At 33.5% G+C, this 18,649-nt stretch overlaps 2 protein-coding genes across 2 annotated transcripts; both read left to right on the plus strand.

Moving 5' to 3' along the window:
* The first annotated feature begins 3,100 nt into the window (after positions 1-3,100).
* Positions 3,101-5,165, plus strand: LOC106303702 (probable prefoldin subunit 3). The gene is made up of 6 exons (XM_013740005.1): positions 3,101-3,348; positions 3,550-3,607; positions 3,760-3,831; positions 4,352-4,471; positions 4,566-4,667; positions 4,842-5,165. Exons 1-6 carry the CDS (start codon positions 3,203-3,205, stop codon positions 4,929-4,931), a joined length of 588 nt encoding a protein of 195 aa, XP_013595459.1. The 5' UTR covers positions 3,101-3,202; the 3' UTR covers positions 4,932-5,165.
* A 7,781-nt stretch (positions 5,166-12,946) lies between these two features.
* LOC106302056 (probable WRKY transcription factor 48) lies at positions 12,947-15,543 on the plus strand. The gene is made up of 3 exons (XM_013738570.1): positions 12,947-13,694; positions 13,791-13,934; positions 14,729-15,543. Exons 1-3 carry the CDS (start codon positions 13,117-13,119, stop codon positions 15,204-15,206), a joined length of 1,200 nt encoding a protein of 399 aa, XP_013594024.1. The 5' UTR covers positions 12,947-13,116; the 3' UTR covers positions 15,207-15,543.
* Positions 15,544-18,649: the final 3,106 nt, after the last annotated feature.

Genomic DNA, 18,649 nt, shown 5'->3' on the forward strand with positions numbered 1-18,649 from the left:
TTTGCCAGTTTCGAATTGTTGCATTTCCGACAAGGACAGAACATCTTACCACTTTCTTGGGCGAGCGGTGTTGAATCTGCTTGATGCATAAATGTCTCCAGACCCGCAAGGTATTCTTTCGTCACTCTCCCGTTAGCATCTCTATGCATATACATCCACTTCCGCAACTCGTAAATAGTCCCGGAGCCAGCCATTTTTTTTCTTTCACGTTTTTTGTTGTTGGTGTGTTTAAAATGATGTTCAAACATCCATATTTATAGGAAAATTCGAATCTGGTAGTTGTAATTTTGCTATGAATTTACGACGAAAATTAATTAGGTGGGCAAAAAAAACGTGTAACACCTATAAAGTTGGTGGATTCAAAAATTTCCTCGCTAAATACACGTAAACTATTACCTCGTAAATACCATGCAAAGTTTACGTCGTATTTACGAGGAAATAGTTTTTCCTCGTAAAATACTCGTAAAATTACATCCACTTTACGACGAAACAGTTTTGTCGTTACGTTACGAGGAAATAACGATGACTTTAGTTTTTCACGTAAACTCGACGCAAATTTACGAGGATTGTTTTTCCTCGTTAATTTTCGTAGTTAAGCATGTGTTTTCTTGTAGTGAGACCATCGTATGCCTGGTGCAATATACTATTTGGGAGGGAACTACTGAGTAAAGGTTTGATCAGATCCATTGGCAATGGCATGTCAACATACGTGTGGACGCAGAAATGGATTATGGATGACTGTCCTCGTCGGCCGGGGTCAATAAAGAAGCTATGATTGAGGTCAATCTGAATGTCTCAGCGCTGATTCAGGATGGAGGACAATGGGATGTAACAAAACTGGACAATACTTTCCATGTTAACGGAGTGCAAAGCATTCGACAACTACTGGTAGGAGAGGTTCCCGATAGAGACATTTGGGCTTATTCTCCGCATGGAGCATACACGGTGAAAAGCGGTTACAAGTTGGCTATGCAAGCTAAAGAATCACAAGCACTGCAAACAGGTATGAGAACCGCATGCTTACTTGAGATGAAGAAAGATATTTGGAATCTTCCACTTTACCAAGGATTCGAAGTTTCCTCTGGCTAGCAGCGTCAGGTGCACTAGCTGTGGCTGAAAGATTGAATACTCAAGGGATGAATCTGGTTACTCAATGCAAACTTTGTATGGTGGGCATTGAATCGATCGAACATGTGTTATTTAGATGTGGTACTGCTCATGAGGCATGGGACATTGCAGGGTTTCCACCCATCTTGCAATTAGCAAATCGCAGTCTCGTGAAGTTGTTGACTCTCTCTCTCTCTCTCTCTCTCTCTATCCAAAGGATGTCAGATGAATCTCTACCGTTGTTGCAGAGGAAATAAATCTCGTGGATACTTTGGACTATTTGGAAGAACAAAAACAATATTTTGTATTCTGACACATAGGTCTCCTTAATCATACAACTTCAACAAGCAGGTGAGGAAGCTCGTGTCTGACATGAGCTCAATGTAGTCCAACAGAACATGGAGGTGAGAAATGAGTTATGTGATGAGAACAAAAGATGGGAACCAGCTCTAGCCGGCTATGCAAAATGCAATATACATGCGAACTAGAGGAATGCTAAGCTTCAAAGTGGAACTGCACTCTTCATATGAGATTACAGTGGCAATGTTCTACACCATGCTCGAGATGCGCTTACTTTCTCTCCTAACAGATTGACAGCTGAGCTTCGGTGTTTGGAATGGACGTTAAGGAGTATGAAAGACTTAGCATATCAAGAAATTGTGGTGGAGCCTGATTTTCATGAGCCGATTGAAGCTGTGATGCAGTCTTTGGAATGGCCAGGTTTCAGAGTCTTGCTACAGAGGATCAATGCTCTGTGTGCATTTTTTGCCTCAATTTTATTTGCGACGAAGTATGTTACTTCTAACAAGATTGCGCGAAAAATTGCAAAAAGTGTATTTCGGATGGTAGGTTCCAATCATATCTGGCATCAAGAGAATCAGCTTAGCTCCATCATCAGATTCATAGAGAGGCGTCTTTTATTTCCTCATAAATCTTCTTTAGAATGAGCACTTAAGGCTTTAACTGGTACTCAAGTTTTGGAATACTATGAATTAAAGGAATTGAAGAAAATGAAATGCTAAATAATGGAATGATGGAAGTTATGGAATAACAATTAATGGGATGAATAATTGCAGAGAAATATTTTTCTAACACAACTGGTAACTTTTTAAAGGAATTGAATGGAATGATTAACTTTAGTTTAAATTAAATTATTAAGAATATGTTAGAATATATCAATAAAAGGTGTATGATACTAAAATAGATTTCATGTAGCATGATTTGTTGCTTCCTTATCCATCATATTTCTGTTGAAAAAACTGGAAAAATTTAAAACTTTATGATCTCCAAGAAGAAAATAGAAAAACAAAGTTCGGAGAAGTTCTCTCCTGTAAATAGTTAAAGCATTGAATAATTAGAAGTGTTAAAAATAACGAAAAAGGTATTTTGCTGTTATTTTGCCCAATTAGTAACAATCACATACAAGAATTATAAACTTCAAGAATCTTAGCAACTCTATTAATTTATTGCAGTAAATAAGTTACATGATATCTAAATTTAACTAAAAGTAATTTTTATTAATTTGATTCCATTCCATCTCATTCACGATACTTTTTTATCCTGAATGAACTATAACTACATTTCTTTTGATTCCATTGATTCCACATGAATTTTTGGAATGAGATTTATTTTGTATTCCATCTAACTGGTAGATTTTTTTTGGAATCTAAAGGAATAGGCCATTCCATACAATTCTATTCCAAAAAATAGAAATCCAGTTACACCCTAAATGTTTTTCTTTGGTTACACCTTGTACTTGAACCTTTTTTCGGTTGATTTTCCTAAATGCAGTGGTTAAAAAAAGACGATCCTAACCCCTCCATATTTGTGTAAGCACTGATGGGTCAAACCGAAGGATTATGTATTTCTTTTCTCGTCCTCGATACTATCAGTGGGTCTGCTTCATCACGATTAACAAGCGAGGCCTTTAGGCCCACTTATGAAACGGAGCGTTTGAATGCTTCTATTCTGAGTCTCCGACTGAACACAACGACGTCGTTTTATCGATCCTTCCTCCGTCACTCTATCCCTCCTCCGAAGACACTCGGAGAAAACCCTAAATCCCCAATCGAGGAACACGGAGATCTCGATCCAGATGTCGTCGTCTTCTCCGAGTGGTAGCGGTGGCGATTTGAGCGAGAGAAGAGGGATTCCCGCCGCTAAATTCATCCAGGATGTCGAGACTTACCTCTCTCAGTCCAGCCTCGATTCTAACTCTGCTCTCGCCTTCCATCAAGAAAGGTTTCTCCTTTCACTCGTACATCGTCATCTTACGCTTATATGCCTATGCTTCTTCTTAGTCCAATCTCAGATCTCTTTGTACTACGACTACTCTATGAGCATATACATTAGCTTTGTTTTGTTTAATTGGTTCCTGAAAATGTTACTTCAAGCTCATATACTCTTTAGTGAAGTGTTTTTCCCTGTGATTCTTCTGTGTAGGCTTCAGCAGTATAAAGTTGTGGAGATGAAACTTCTTGCCCAGCAGAGGGATCTTCAGGTATACTTCTCTCCTCCTCTATGTAGATTGGTACCTTTGTGTGATGAGGCATCCCTCGTGGTGGGATGTTTTATATATGTATGATTGTTACAAGTTATATATTCTTAGCTTGTTTCAGTTTAGATATCGTTAACATTTTGATAATGGGGCAGGCTAAAATCCCAGATATTGAGAAATGCTTAGAGGTTGTTGGCACGTTGGAAGCAAGGAAGGGTACTGGTGAGGTTCGTTGTTAGTTTCTTGTAGCAATCTCTCTACTATTATACTTCGATACCCTCTCTTCACTGTTTTTTTTTTGGACATAAACACTCTTATGTTTCTACGTTTGAATATGATGTATTGATGTGGTGATCAGTCAGTCTCTTACTGCTATTTTTGAGGTGACTGAGTATAAATGTTATTTTGAACTTCTGAATCCAAAGTCCTGGCTTTTAATTTAATAAGGTTGAACACTTGAACTTGGTTTTGCTTTGATTTCTTATTGATGGTTTGTAACATTTTTCTTTTATCTTTGTACTAAATCACCAATCAATGGCCCTTTGATTGGTGTCCTTAAGTCGTTCTTGATTGTGACAGCAGAACATAGTTCTAGCTTCACTGGAAGAATCAATTAACTGACACATAGGTTCTAGTATGCACGATGTTTCATCTTTCTAATATGAAAGTTGCTTTGATGTACTGACTTAGTTCTGATTCTTGTGTTCTTTCATCTTTATCTCACATGGAATTCTTCTTGCAATGCAGACGCTTTTAGCAGATTTTGAGGTGTCTGAAGGAATATATTCACGGGCCTGTATTGAAGACACTGACTCAGTGTGTTTGTGGTTGGGAGCAAATGTCATGCTAGAATATTCCTGTGAAGAGGTCCACTTCGCTGGAAACATATTCTCTTCGATGTTTTCAATTTTCCACCAGGGACCCCTAGAATAAGTTCTTATAATCTTCGTTGTCCCAACAGGCTACAGCCCTTTTGAAAAACAATCTGGAAAATGCTAAAGCAAGCCTGGAGGTTCTTGTAGCTGATTTGCAGTTCTTGAGGGACCAAGTCACAGTTACTCAGGTACAGAGATACTTCTATGTTTTTTATCTCACTCGATTTGAGTAAAGGCGTTGGTTTTGCTTTATTTATCTGAGAATATTATTCCGTAAACACATGGAGTGTATATACTTAATACAAAGATTTGAGTAAAGACTAGTTTCTCTTGGTTGACTTGGATTTTCGTATGATGAACAGGTGACTATTGCGCGTATCTATAACTATGATGTTCAACAAAGGAGGGTTAAACAAGTTGCCCCTACTGCTATTACCGCTGCAGACTCATGAATCACAGGTTTAAATCATGCTCGTGTGTCCTATAAGGAGGTAATATGATTTCTGCAACACCGTTTGGTTTGTAACTCTTTTTTTTTTGCTATCTTGATCAATTTTGTTTATGAGACAAAGACAAACCTATGAATAGAAACATTTAGCATTGTTATTTTGTTATCAACGTTTGCCTTCTGTATTATTTTGCTACATTTTTTCGGAATGCAGAGACCATCTTGTGTTTTTTTCCGATTGAAGTACTACTACTTGTTTAAGGATGTGGTCAATATATCAAACTGTTTGCAGAATCTTATGATTTTGATCAATGTTCTAACTTCTAAGAGTTATAAAGGATATATGTTTCTAGAACTAAGTAAATTAATATACTTTGCAATATTCAATTATTTGGGGCTATAATTGTTCAGTACCTGTTCAGACAAATGTAACATCATGTTCTGTAAAATGCTATAATCAATTTGACAATATTTTTGAAAACATTTTGAGATTTCCGTCGTTTCCAAATAAAGAATATTACCTGAAGATAAACAAAAAGGAGAGTAAAACAAAGAAAAAATCATTTGAGACTAGTTTTCTTTTTGTCTATGGTTAGGGCTTGAACTGACCTTTACAAGATGGACCTTTCAATTAATGGTGGTCCATGTTTCATTTATTGACTTTCACTTCGTTTTTTAATCTATTAATTTCATTTCGTTGTTTCTGCAACCCCATCCTTCGTATACTTACATTTCCAAATCCACACTCTTTATGCCAATATCTTCTAGCATTACACTTGTGTCTATATTACATGGTGTATATTTTAAATCCGAAATATCCATATTCTTCTAATGATTATACAAATATTGTAGTTTTTTCTCTAAACAACATTTTGTAGATAGTACTTGATAATGACATGTAAATGCATTTATAGGTCGCCCACAAAAAGACATCTTCTTGGTCTAACAACTCCCATATACGGCCATAAATTCCACGCCACGCCCTCCTTAGTTTACAAATCAAAGAATTAGTGATATTTTTTTTTTTTTTTTTTTTTATCAAACAAACATATATTACTTAGAAAGAGTTTTACACCCCATCGAGGGGTTTGGTTACAATCAAAGAGAGAGCTGATTTAGCCACCGAGTCAGCTTCCTCATTAAAGTTTCTAGAGATAAAGGAGAAAGAAATAACATCAAAGAGAGGCAAATAGTGATATATATCCAATACTACTTTCTAACGTCATGTTCTGGATTCTTTGTTTGGGCAGATATAGAAACCGACGTATTTAGGATTCAATTGAATTTAAGTTGACTTTCTTCCAGGCTTTGTACAATACTAGTAATAGTTGTTCTTAACCGATATGTAGCTTTGTACAGGGGCCAATGCAGGTTAGTAAATAATTATAGGGACCCATAATTATATTTAGATTTTTGTGCTTGAATCCATTGTAACTGGTAGCTAAAATGGTTTAAAAACACATTTGCACCCTTAATTTTGATTCTCTCATGTGTTTTTCTTATTAATAATGCACCCATAAAATAAAGTTTTTAGATCCGCCTCTAGCTATATACAAAACCGAGATGATAGTGCATGATGTGTTTCCATCGTGATAAGACTTAACTATAGTATCAATTATTCGCATCATGCTACGCATTGATTATATTATTTTTTTTTTACAATGCCTTGCTTAACTATATTAATTAGAAATTTATTTTGTTTGTTTCGGATAATCTCAGTGACTTAATTGCATGCATTGAGTATTACTTGCAATATACTGATTTTGCAAAACAGAAGTATCTTCAAAAACATCTCAAATATTGACAGATGAACAAAAAAAACAAGAGCCTAATACATGACTCCATGTAACAAAATTAGAGGGCCAAATCTGAAGTATAATTTGATAGTCTTTGAAGCAAGCCAAGCAGCTGTCTGTCCCCTCAAGAGTTATTAAAGTGAGTTTGTCTGTTAGTGACAAATAACGCGTTTTAGGGTTTAGCGTTACAATATTCCATGTTAATCATAACACCACTCCCATCTCTCTTGACTTTGACTTTTTCTCCTTGTCATCTTCTTGGGACATCCCACAGGTAAACTAAAATTGTTTTATTTAAAATAGGGAATAAATAACTTTTATTTTAAAATTAAATTCACCAGAGCCGCAATCATCGGTTAGATGTTCTCACTCAGCATGAGAAAGCTTCATTTCTTAAGTCAACACGTTGTTTCCCCTCCTCCTGGATTCATCCAGAACGAATCTTGACCTTTGTTATTCTCCCTCCACGTATTTCTTTAATATTCAAAAATCGATTACGGATCTACGTTTGTAGTTTGTTTACCATTATAACCAAATCTACACTAATTTGTATACAAAGATCACGCTTTGTTTATTTAAACATAGATTGTATCAGTTTGGAAAAAAAAAACAATTTATCTTGGTTTAGGTTGGTATTTAAGTTTCTTCTGATCATAAACAATATTATCTTCCTCAATTCATATTTGTTTTTTTTTGTCTCGTTTCATATATGATATTTGAAATTGAGTGCCGCCAATCTCTCTCTAACTTAAGTAGGTCAGATCCGATGAGAGTTTCATAATAATCACCGACTTGCAGAAAATACATGTCAATGAAAGACATTTTATATGTATATGCACCTTGTAATTATATGAACGCACACCTGGCTCATTTGGCTTGGACCGACGATAGCTAACTCTTTTGACCTTTACTCTTTTTAACATTGACAAGTGACATGACAATAATATGCTAAAAGTTTCCAAGTTTAGTTCTAGAGCATTTGGGGTTTAGAATTTTGTTATGGTCAAACGATATAATATCATTACTAATAAGTCAGCTGGGCACTTAATCAAGTAACCATATTGTTCACGTCGATAGGGCAATATATTAAAAGTTGAACCATAGTCTCCAAATATTATTGTATACTTATACTAGATATAAATATAAAATGGTAGCAAAGAGGATATATACGACTATGCTTGAATAGGTTTGTAATTTCCTCATTGAAATGAAAACAATAATTAGATAAAAAAAACAATAAAAGGAACCTCTCCAAAAGTTAAGTGAACAAGAACCCTAAAATATCAAGGGTCAACACTATGACACACCACCTTTCTCTGATTTTTCTTAAAGCAATGCTTTAATATTACATTTGTAAGAGTTTGCGATCTATTCATCTACAAATTTATTTTGCACAACTTTAATTTAAACATTTTCAAGATTAAAATGATAAATGAAGCTGATAAAGAAAACAATCAAGAGTTGACAAAATATAATTATATATTCAAAACTAGTTTCTAGAAAAATACATACGAATAGCTCAGAACAATACACACTCAATCGAAATATGAAAGTGATCGATCATGAAAATTCAACTTTAATAGGTGTAAGCTGAACAATTGATGGTCAACACCTTTGACTTTTGACCATTTCGTCTCACCCTTATGAAATAGTATACATTTTCGTAGATCTGGTCTCGTGAACTTTAGCAGTTAGCTTAGCTATGATCCTTTAGTCAATCATATCATTATTTAATGTTTTGAGTTATAAAAGAAATTACTTTATCCGCGGCGATATAATAACTCTACAATTCGAACTTAGCAAAACCCGATCTCATCCATGTGCACAACACATAAAATACTTTGAAAAGTGAGATTTAAGCCCGTAAAGTACTAAAATAGTACTATGTTTTTTTAACATATCATACCCCGATCTAAGTATTAGACCCTTCTAACTAATCGCACTACGCTTACATATATCTGCGTGTGAAAGCTATTTTATTAGTGAATATACTTCCTTTCTCAATCACTTAAATATACTTCTTACGAAAAAGAATAAACAATAGTTCTTTTTTGCACTAAGAACAATCATAAAAGAATAAACAATAGTTCTTTTTTGCACTAAGAACAATCAATAGTTTAATTAATAATGTATATGTATAATATACTAAGAGATTATATACCAGTTGGCCGGAGTCGTTGTGACTCAGTCTCCGTATAGATAGATGCATTCAAAGATAACGATATATATGTGTGTATAAAATAGAGAAGTAATAAAGAAAGACCGAGTGTTTATTGTGGTAGCAAGTATTTGTATTCGCGATTTTGAGATTCTTTTTCAAGTGAACGTAGGTAAAAGTGGATGTGTGGACGTACGTCCTTAGTTTGCGGCTACTTAACCTTTGTACGAGTGGACCATGTCAAACCCAGTTTTTATACTACTGAGATTTGGTTTCTATTAATTCATTTGTATACATATCATCATCTCAGGACGGTACATTACATCACACAATATATATTTTATCGTACAAGAAAACAGTGCACGCCTATACACGAAAGCCTCACACGTGCATTACATTTTGAACTAGATCGATGGTAAGTATAAACAGGGTACGCATCAATGCATCAGCATTCAGCAACGTAACATTTTTTGTTTTGTTTGGATAAGCAAAAGCATCGTAGGATTCGATCACGCGTTTGTTAGTTTTCACCGAGTTTTATCAACTATATAATTAATTAATCATTCATATCAATGTTCGTCCATTATCATTTACCTATGATAAGAAAAAAAACAAAGTAACGTGTTTACTGAAAAAGTGTTGCGAGGAAAACAAAAAGGAGTGTGGCTTGATGCGGAAGCAACCGACATGAGAGGAGGGAAAATAAAACAGCTAATAACGCGTTATAAACACGTGCCTGCTTCCTATATTTTGGCAGCTCGATAAAACCATTGTCGACATTTGAACAGCTGCCTGATATACGATTTTACAGTGTTACTGCTTTGGGCCACAAGAGACGGGTCGGTGGGTCCATGACCATGACCCTTCATTCCTCATACACAAAAGGTTATGTAATGAGAGAAAAGCGTGTAACCCCCACCTCCCAACAAAAGTTACCTTTCAATTTTACTTTTAAACGAATCGGAACTTGAGATAGAGAAATGAAAAAAAAAAAAATGTAACGAAAGAAAAGGAAAATAAAGTTCAGATGTTATGATTAGCTGAAAATATAATTTTTATCAATCTTTATTTAGGTTGTTTGGTAAAAAACTTTCCTTCATGTCCACTAAAATAAATTTTGTGGAAAATAGCGTATTTGTATACTCAATGACAACGAGAAAATATAATGGCGAAGAAAATAACATTAAACTTTTGTTGTTCAGCTAGCAAAAGTGAATTTCGATAATGAGTATGTTTTACGTAATATGTTATTTTCACACGTGAATTTTAATATATCAAATGAAAAATACTTTTTGTATCATCCTAATCTATGTACATATCTAATTTATCTTTCGACATATTAATTTGTGATCTATCATTATTTTGGGATTCTATATTATTAACAATAAAATGAAATATCGAGTTTATTTTCTTATATATATAGAATTAACAATTAAGATTATAAATGGCTTTAAAAACGATTATAAATGGCTTAAGATATACTCTCTCTGTTCACAAAATTAAAATTTTTTTAGAGTATGCATGTTTATTAAGAATTTAATAAATATTTATAATTTAATTTATTTTTCACTTTATTATATATTTTCCAATAACTTTACACTAATGAAATTTTATCAATTCAAATGTTCTCAATTAATGTTCTTCAAAAGTATAAAAAAATACATTAACAATATAAAAAATCTATTTTTATGGAACAAGAAAAAAATCTTAAAAATCATATTTTCAACAGAGCGAACATAGAACATGGAGTACTAAACGAGTGTGGAGGAGTGTGGAGTAATAAATAGTTGAGATTGATAGGATTTGATGACCGATGACTTGTCGGAGAAGAAGCAAACTCTATGCTGACGTATGCATTGTGTCAGCTTATTTTCGAAGCTTCTTTCTTACGCGTTTACTCCATATTTTAATCGTATTTTAAATTACTTTCCTGCTTTTACTGTTTCTCAATTTATTCAATTCACAATTAACTATGAATTTCCAATAATTTTGTCTCTTTCTGTTGGTTGTATCTTTGCCTCGTAGCACTTTTCTCATCTTATATTCTCTATCTTCGTGAAAGTATGTGCTCACTGCTTACACTGTTTTCAGTTTTATTTTTCTTAGCTTGGATTTGTTATCATATCTTAAATGGCCATTAGCTTATTATATTTAGGGCAAATCTCCAAAATAGCACTTTTCTAAGTTTATATCACAAAAATAGCACTCAAAAACTAAAATGACCAAAATAGCATCTTTCTAAGTTTATCGTTTGAAAATTTTAATTTTTTTATTTTTCAAAATTTGAAATCTTATCCCAAAACCTCATTTCTCAACTCTAAACCCTAAATTCTAAACCCTAAACTCTAAACCTTAAACCATAAACCCTAAACCCTAAACTCTAAACCCTAAACCCTAAATCCTAAATCCTAAACCCCACCTTTTAACTCTAAACCCTAAGTTTGTGACTTTTGATAAAACATTAAGTGCTATTTTTGTGACTTTTTACCTTGAGTGCTAGTTTGGGAACAAAAATTTGATTTAGTGCTATTTTTGTTTTTTTCTCTTATATTTATATTCATTTTGAATAGATAAAATATACTACTAATTTGAAGTTCCAGATCATTGAGCATGGTCTCTTACATTGGTAAATGCACTTAAAAGTTATAAACCGGATGTTTTTTAATTATAATTAGTAAGGTAGTACTACTGATATAGTTAAAAAAAAGGGTAGTACTACTGCTTACTTTAAACATAGTTGTTTTTAAATTAATGTTTGATATAATACCATGGTAAACGAAAAATTACAAAAACATTAACAAATGCAACCTGTGGTATGAAAAGAATCGGCGACAAGACGTTCAAGTCAAAATAGAATTAGGCGAAATGTAATTATACTATTTTTTATGTCAGGATCACAGATTTTCTTTTCCCGTAAAAAGCATTTATAATGGAAAAGACGAGTTTCCGTTTAAAAAGTTAAAAATCAAGGAAAGCCGCGAGGAGCTTAAAATAATATCAAAAAATAAATAATTAGAGCAGTAATCACATGCGGCCGACCTACACTTTTTTCGTTTCATACGTCTACGTGTTTTCTTTCACGCGTCACTCTTCGTAACCCTTGGTCTACCGTTTTAACCGGGTTTTACTTGTACAATTACGCGTAAAAACAAGAGACTAGTCTTGCCGGAAAAATATTTTGAGTAAAAATTCCCTCGAATGGAAACGAATTATACATCCGAAAAAAATTTGCTAGTGTAAAATAAAATCTCAGGAGGAAAACTGAATTTTAATTTTTAGGTTTACTTTCAAATATACTGTATAATTTAAATGTACTAAACAAATAGTTTTTAACTGCATATCTTACAACTATAATTTTTTTTCAATTATATAAAATTTAAATGTCTGGAATACTTCATATATTAAATTTTGACTCATCCATCTTTTTTTAATAGAAATCCTCATCCATCTTATGATGTAGTGGAATGATTATAGAATAGATCATTTGTGTTATTGATGCTCATGGCCAATGTCTCTATTTATACAACAAGTAAGGTTTAAACAGATAAGGACTTAGAAAGCATATATCCTAAACTTATGCTAAATAGGAATTATCCTATAATTCATAGTAATTATCTCATTATATGACATAGCAATCATTTGCAAAGATTATTATTTTCAAGCTAAAATATAAATGAAATGTAAACTTCGAATGAAGCTGAACAACAAAAGTCAAGTAACTTTAGTAAATTAAAGCCAAACTGTAACCATGCCGTTAGGAGACACGACATAATATGGGAATAAAGATGAAAAAAAAAAACGAAATGAAGGCACAAAATTAATTTCCTAGCAGAGAACGGCACCGTCCCGATACCGTTCACAACCGTACACCTCCCATGACCGGCGTATACCGGTGACCAATGTTTTTCTCCTTTCTATTATTTTTAATTCCCATTTTAATATTCTTGCCCGCGTAAATAAATGAGCGGACATAAAATAATAATAAAAAAAACAAATGGGAAACCTCCTAAATCCAAGCTGTTTTCCAGAAGAACCCAAAACTCCATAAAAGTTATATTCACACCTCTCTCTCCTCTTCTTATCTCAAATCACATAAACCATTACAATTTTTTTAAAAACATCAAGAAAGCTAAAGAAAAGTTCTCCTTTCTCATCCTCACTAAATCTCAGAAGATGACAATGATGATGATGTCTCTATAAAGTATCCTCTCAGATATTCCATCCTTTCTAATTACATGGAGAAGAAGATAGAACATCAACAAAAGGAGCAGCTCAACAGTACGAACACAGAGATCAAGATAGATCACCAAGAACAACAAATCTCTCAAGCATCATCTTCATCATCACACATGGCGAATCTGGCTACGTCATCAGATCATCATCTTCATCAGTTGGAGCTAGCTGGGAACAACATCAATTTCTCAAGCATCTTTGATGCTCCAATATCTTTACCTTTTCCTTATTCTTATTTCGAAGATCACTCCTCTAATAATCCCAACTCTTTTCTTGACTTGCTCAGACAAGACCAACATCAATTTGCTTCATCCTCTAACCCATCTTCTTTCTCATTCGATGCCTTTCCTCTCCAAAACAACAACGATACCAATCTCTTTTTCACTGATTTACCCTTGCCTCAAGCTATAACAACAAAGGCTGAGTCATCAGAAGTTGTCAACACAGCACCGACATCTCCAAACTCAACCTCAGTCTCCTCTTCATCCAACGAAGCTGCAAATGATAATACTAATAAGGAGGTTGCTGTTAAAGATCAAGAAGAAGGAGATCAAAAAGAGCACAAGGGTACTAAGCCACAGTAAGTAATTAGTTAACCTTCCATTTTACTGACCGATTGATTATGTTTGGGTTTGGATTTTATTAATTCTTTTTGTGTGAATATCTTGTTTTGAAGGTTAAAGGCAAAGAAGAAGAACCAAAAGAAGGCAAGAGAGGCTAGGTTTGCGTTTCTGACCAAGAGCGATATTGATAACCTTGACGACGGTTATAGATGGAGAAAGTACGGCCAGAAAGCTGTCAAAAACAGTCCTTATCCCAGGTAATATATATTACTCTGTATATATGCTGTTATATATATATATATATATATATTAATTACAGCCCTAGCTATATCCATATAGATTCAAAAAAAAAAAAAATATAGATCATGGTCACTTTCCATGCATCTGTTTACATATACTTTATATGCATATATAAGTATATATACTTCAATAGATCCAGTTTTTTTCCTATTCATAAAGATCTACAACTTCTTTTTTTGTAACACAATCTCATATAACTTTTTTTTAGTGTGATCTACAACTTCTACATGTTCTTTTTGGGTGTCATATAACTTTTGATAGATCCTGTGTTATATATGCTATATATATATATTCAAATTATTCTATAAATAACAAACCATAGGTATGTTGAAGGGTGTGTGTGTGTAGAGTAGCCCTAGATTGATCAGTGTGCTCTATACATGCCGAGTCTATATGCATATCACATGACTCTAAGTTCATATTGTATACATGTTCACTATAATTATACATATAGACGACTATATATACCTAATACAGTGTGTGTAGGGTCCAAAATGTTTGAATTTTCGTTTCGAAGAATATATTTTCTTTTGTTCCATTCCATGAGGTTTCTGTGTTCTTTTCTTCCCTTGATTTATGTTGCTTCTGTCGGAAGAATTATCTAAACTTGTTCCAAACTTCATCTCAGATCTCGAGATCTTATGTTCCTCATATATTTCAAATTTCATTTACTTCAAACTTTATAAGTAAATAATAATTTTTTTTTCCGTTTAATATGTAAAATGTATTAAGATTTTATTTTAATGTGCAGAAGCTATTATCGTTGCACCACAGTAGGTTGTGGAGTGAAGAAGAGAGTGGAGAGATCCTCCGATGATCCTTCCATCGTCATGACAACCTACGAAGGTCAACACTCCCACCCTTTCCCCATGACACCACGTGGACACCTCGGAATGCTCACGTCACCAATCCTTGACCATGGTGCAACCACCGCGTCATCATCATCATTCTCTATCCCTCAGCCACGCTACTTGCTAACTCAGCATCATCAACCCTACAACAGCATGTACAACACTTCTCTAAACATGATCAATAGAAGCTCCTCCGATGGTACTTTCATTAATCCAGGGTCATCGTCATTCCCTGGATTTGGTTATGATCATATGCCACAAGCTTCTACGCCGACTACTTCTGGCATTAGAGATCATGGATTACTTCAAGATATTCTTCCTTCGCAGATCAGAGAGGATACTATTAACACCCAAATCAATGAAGAGGATAAGAAATGAACAACTTTTCCCTCTGGAGCAATTGTTTTTTTTTTTTGGACGGAACCGGTTGCTAGGTTTTATGAGGACTTTTTGGCCGGTTTAGGTAATTAAACCGATATTGCTAGCTGGTTTTCTAATGTTTTTTCTTTATCAAAAAGTTTAGCATCGTTTTTTTTTCGGAATCGCGATTAAACAAATAACCGATGCTTACTAGGAACAGAGGTTTGTAGCATATGTGATATAGATGTAACTTCCTTTTTGTTTTGTTTTAGTATTAGTAAAAATGTATCATTTCCTTCGCGAACTAATGGGCAGAGGGTGAGGGTCTAATCTTTAATTATTTAAAGTTTAAATTTTTGTATCGAGTTCTATCTCTGATTGTATATCTAGGAGTATGAGTACGCATGCATATGGAGTCTGATTAAATTTAATATAGACGTTTTCATACCATTTAATTTATAAGTTTGTAACTATGCTATCAACTTGTCCGTCTCTCGTTTTATTCGAATCTCACATTTTATTTTATTTCTATCAAAATCCCAACCAATGGGTATTAACGTATGTATCACATATGTTTGTTAAATTATGTAGATCGATCATCGATCTATATGCCTAAAAACAAACCAGATTCTTTCATTATCATGCATTCATCATATAGTTAATGTATAACAGAATACAAATTCGATATTTAACTTCGGTTTAGTTCCACAAAATACAATTAATTAGTGGGACATACAGTTCTTATATGACCTGGTGTCCGTAGTTGGATATCCTGCTAGATTATATGAATCTATACTTAGTGTTCATAGATGCTCACTTCTCATGTTTCATAACTACTATAGAACTATTTTTTCATACTTTATATTCACACACAAACACGGTTTATTCACAACGAATATCTACTATAATTTCGACAGTGATGACAAAAAGCTTAAATAATAAAAGAAAAGATATACTTCATATCTAATTAGTCACATGGATGCTACCTGTTAGCTTTTTGGTATGCGGATAAATGTAAATTCATATTCGTCTTTATACAAACTTTTGTATTACAAAGGTCAGCGAGAGATCTTTTGGCCCTAAACTCAATGTCTCTTTCATATATAGTTTTCTTCGTTGCGACTTTTATGTTAGTCTTCAGTCACCACAAATAATATTCAAAAAGACTTTCAGGATTAGTACGTAAGCGCACTGTTTGTGTGTACATGCGTACTTAAATTGTAGATATGGCCATATGGACCATAATTTACAATAAGCAACATCATTTTCTCCTTTTCACTAACCCAACAAACTGTATTGTATCTACTATCTAGCATAATTTTTCAAGTATTTATTAATTACGAGGTTAAGAAATGGAATAAATTCTTTTGAATAATATAACAAGTGAATTTTATGGCATGTAATCATACTAATTAAGTTCTTCATATTTAATTATATCCGTTTTATGTAAGCCATACATTGACATTATATAATTAACAAACACAAATTAACCAACCCTCCATCACACACCGATATGTACACACACACACATATGTATATATCAATTATGAAGTTGATGCATGGAGCTATATATGCGTGCATATATGCTTTAGGTCTTTTTCAGGAAGCTGATAGCTACGCAACTGATGTATGGCTGATATTAAATATAAAAGTAAATGCAAAAAGCATAGAGTTAGTAATGTCCATAATGGACTGTCTTTTAATCACTAAAAAATAGAAACACGAGTAGTTCTAACAGGCTACTCATCAACCCTAATCCATCACCAACAAAGTATCAAAACAAAGCATGCTTTGTATATTATGGAGAGTTAATTCTAATTAATGTGTTCCTTTAATCGCACCATTCCCGTACGTAAGGATGCACACATATACATGTTCTATTACCCATTGTCTCATCATGTTCGAGTACCCATTAAAATTTTGCACCCATTCGAAAATCATTCTAGATTCACCCATGTATGTACTAGTCTATTTTGTATTGCCGCTGGTTATGTTTCGATCTTAACTGTTGACAGCAAAATCAGTTGAACGAGTTGAATGGTAAGTATAACGATACTGCAATAGTAATTAATAACTATCAGATTTAGACTAACGTTGAAACATTTTCATCAAGCGATTGTTATGACTTGAGAAGAAAAAAGTAGACGTATATCAAACTAGTCCACCTATTATTTTCATTTTTATTTGAAGTTGGGCCAAAAGCAGAGTACGTGGCAAATAGGTGTGAAATGTTGACCGGTCGTACATTAATGATCAATTAAGAAAATATAGCTAATGTAGTGTCAAGAAATCTCCGGGTAAACATGTTTTCTAATAAGGAGGTTTCTGTAATATCACTTTGCTAAGTGCTAACTCAATGAACCAAAAATCAGAATGCAAAGTTAAAATATATTTTTGTACATACTGGAAACGTACGTATCAACTGTAAATACGTACATAAATTACGTATGCAACACTACGTATTTGTCGCCTACAAGGCAGAGAACACAGTGGTTTGGCCACAATCAGTCAATCACTAAGTTATCAAAACATCAATTAAATTCTAGTTGTTGTGATCTCGTCATGACTGGTTTAATAATGTTACTCATTGCAAGCAAATTTTGGTTTTCCTATAAACTTTTATCCAAGTCAAGTGAAAGTATGGTTTTTTGTTATTCTTAGTTTAAAACTGAGACTATTTAATGAGATTAAAACCATGATTAATCCGAGGTTTTTAGAGTGGGGTTCTTAGCGGAAGTTAAAAAACTGTTTCTTAACTTTTAACTAAAAAGGCTAAGAACTGGTTCTTAGACCATGATTAACCCGGAGTTCTTAGTTTGAGGTTCTTAACGGAAATTAAGAAACTGTTTCTTAACTTTTAACTAAAAGAACTAAGAACCGGTTCTTAAAGTTAAGAATCGGTTCTTAGTTTTTTTAGTTAAAAGTTAAGAAACAGTTTCTTAACTTCTGATAAGAACTCAATCCTTAGAATTCCGGGTTAATCATGCTCTTAAAGTCCTTATTTAAAAACCAGTTCTTAGTTTTTTTAGTTAAAAGTTAAAAAACAGTTTCTTAACTTCCGCTAAGAACCCTCTCTAATAAACTGAAATCTGATTACTCAATCTTCTTAAGTATGACATAAGGTGGTTTTAGTGAAATCAGTGAATAGATTGATCAGTTTAAGAGAGATGTTGACTGAAGTATAATGGTGTATTAGAAATTATAGATAAGATTTATAAGACCCATTTTTTCAAGAATGTCGAATAAAAATTATCATATCTATCAAAATGTTTCACCATTTTCCTTTCATATCAGCCGCCAAGTCATGTTCAAACAAACTTTGATTTGATTCTTCCTTTTTCTGGTCTTTTCCCTAATTTGAATTTTACTTTTATTATTATGGCTACAGTTACGTATGAAAACAGCATTGGTACATGACTATGTGTTATTCATGTTGTAGAAGTGCATGTATACCATAAGAA

Source organism: Brassica oleracea, chromosome C7, assembly GCF_000695525.1.
Source record: "Brassica oleracea var. oleracea cultivar TO1000 chromosome C7, BOL, whole genome shotgun sequence".
In the NCBI taxonomy this organism is placed as follows: Eukaryota; Viridiplantae; Streptophyta; class Magnoliopsida; order Brassicales; family Brassicaceae; genus Brassica; species Brassica oleracea.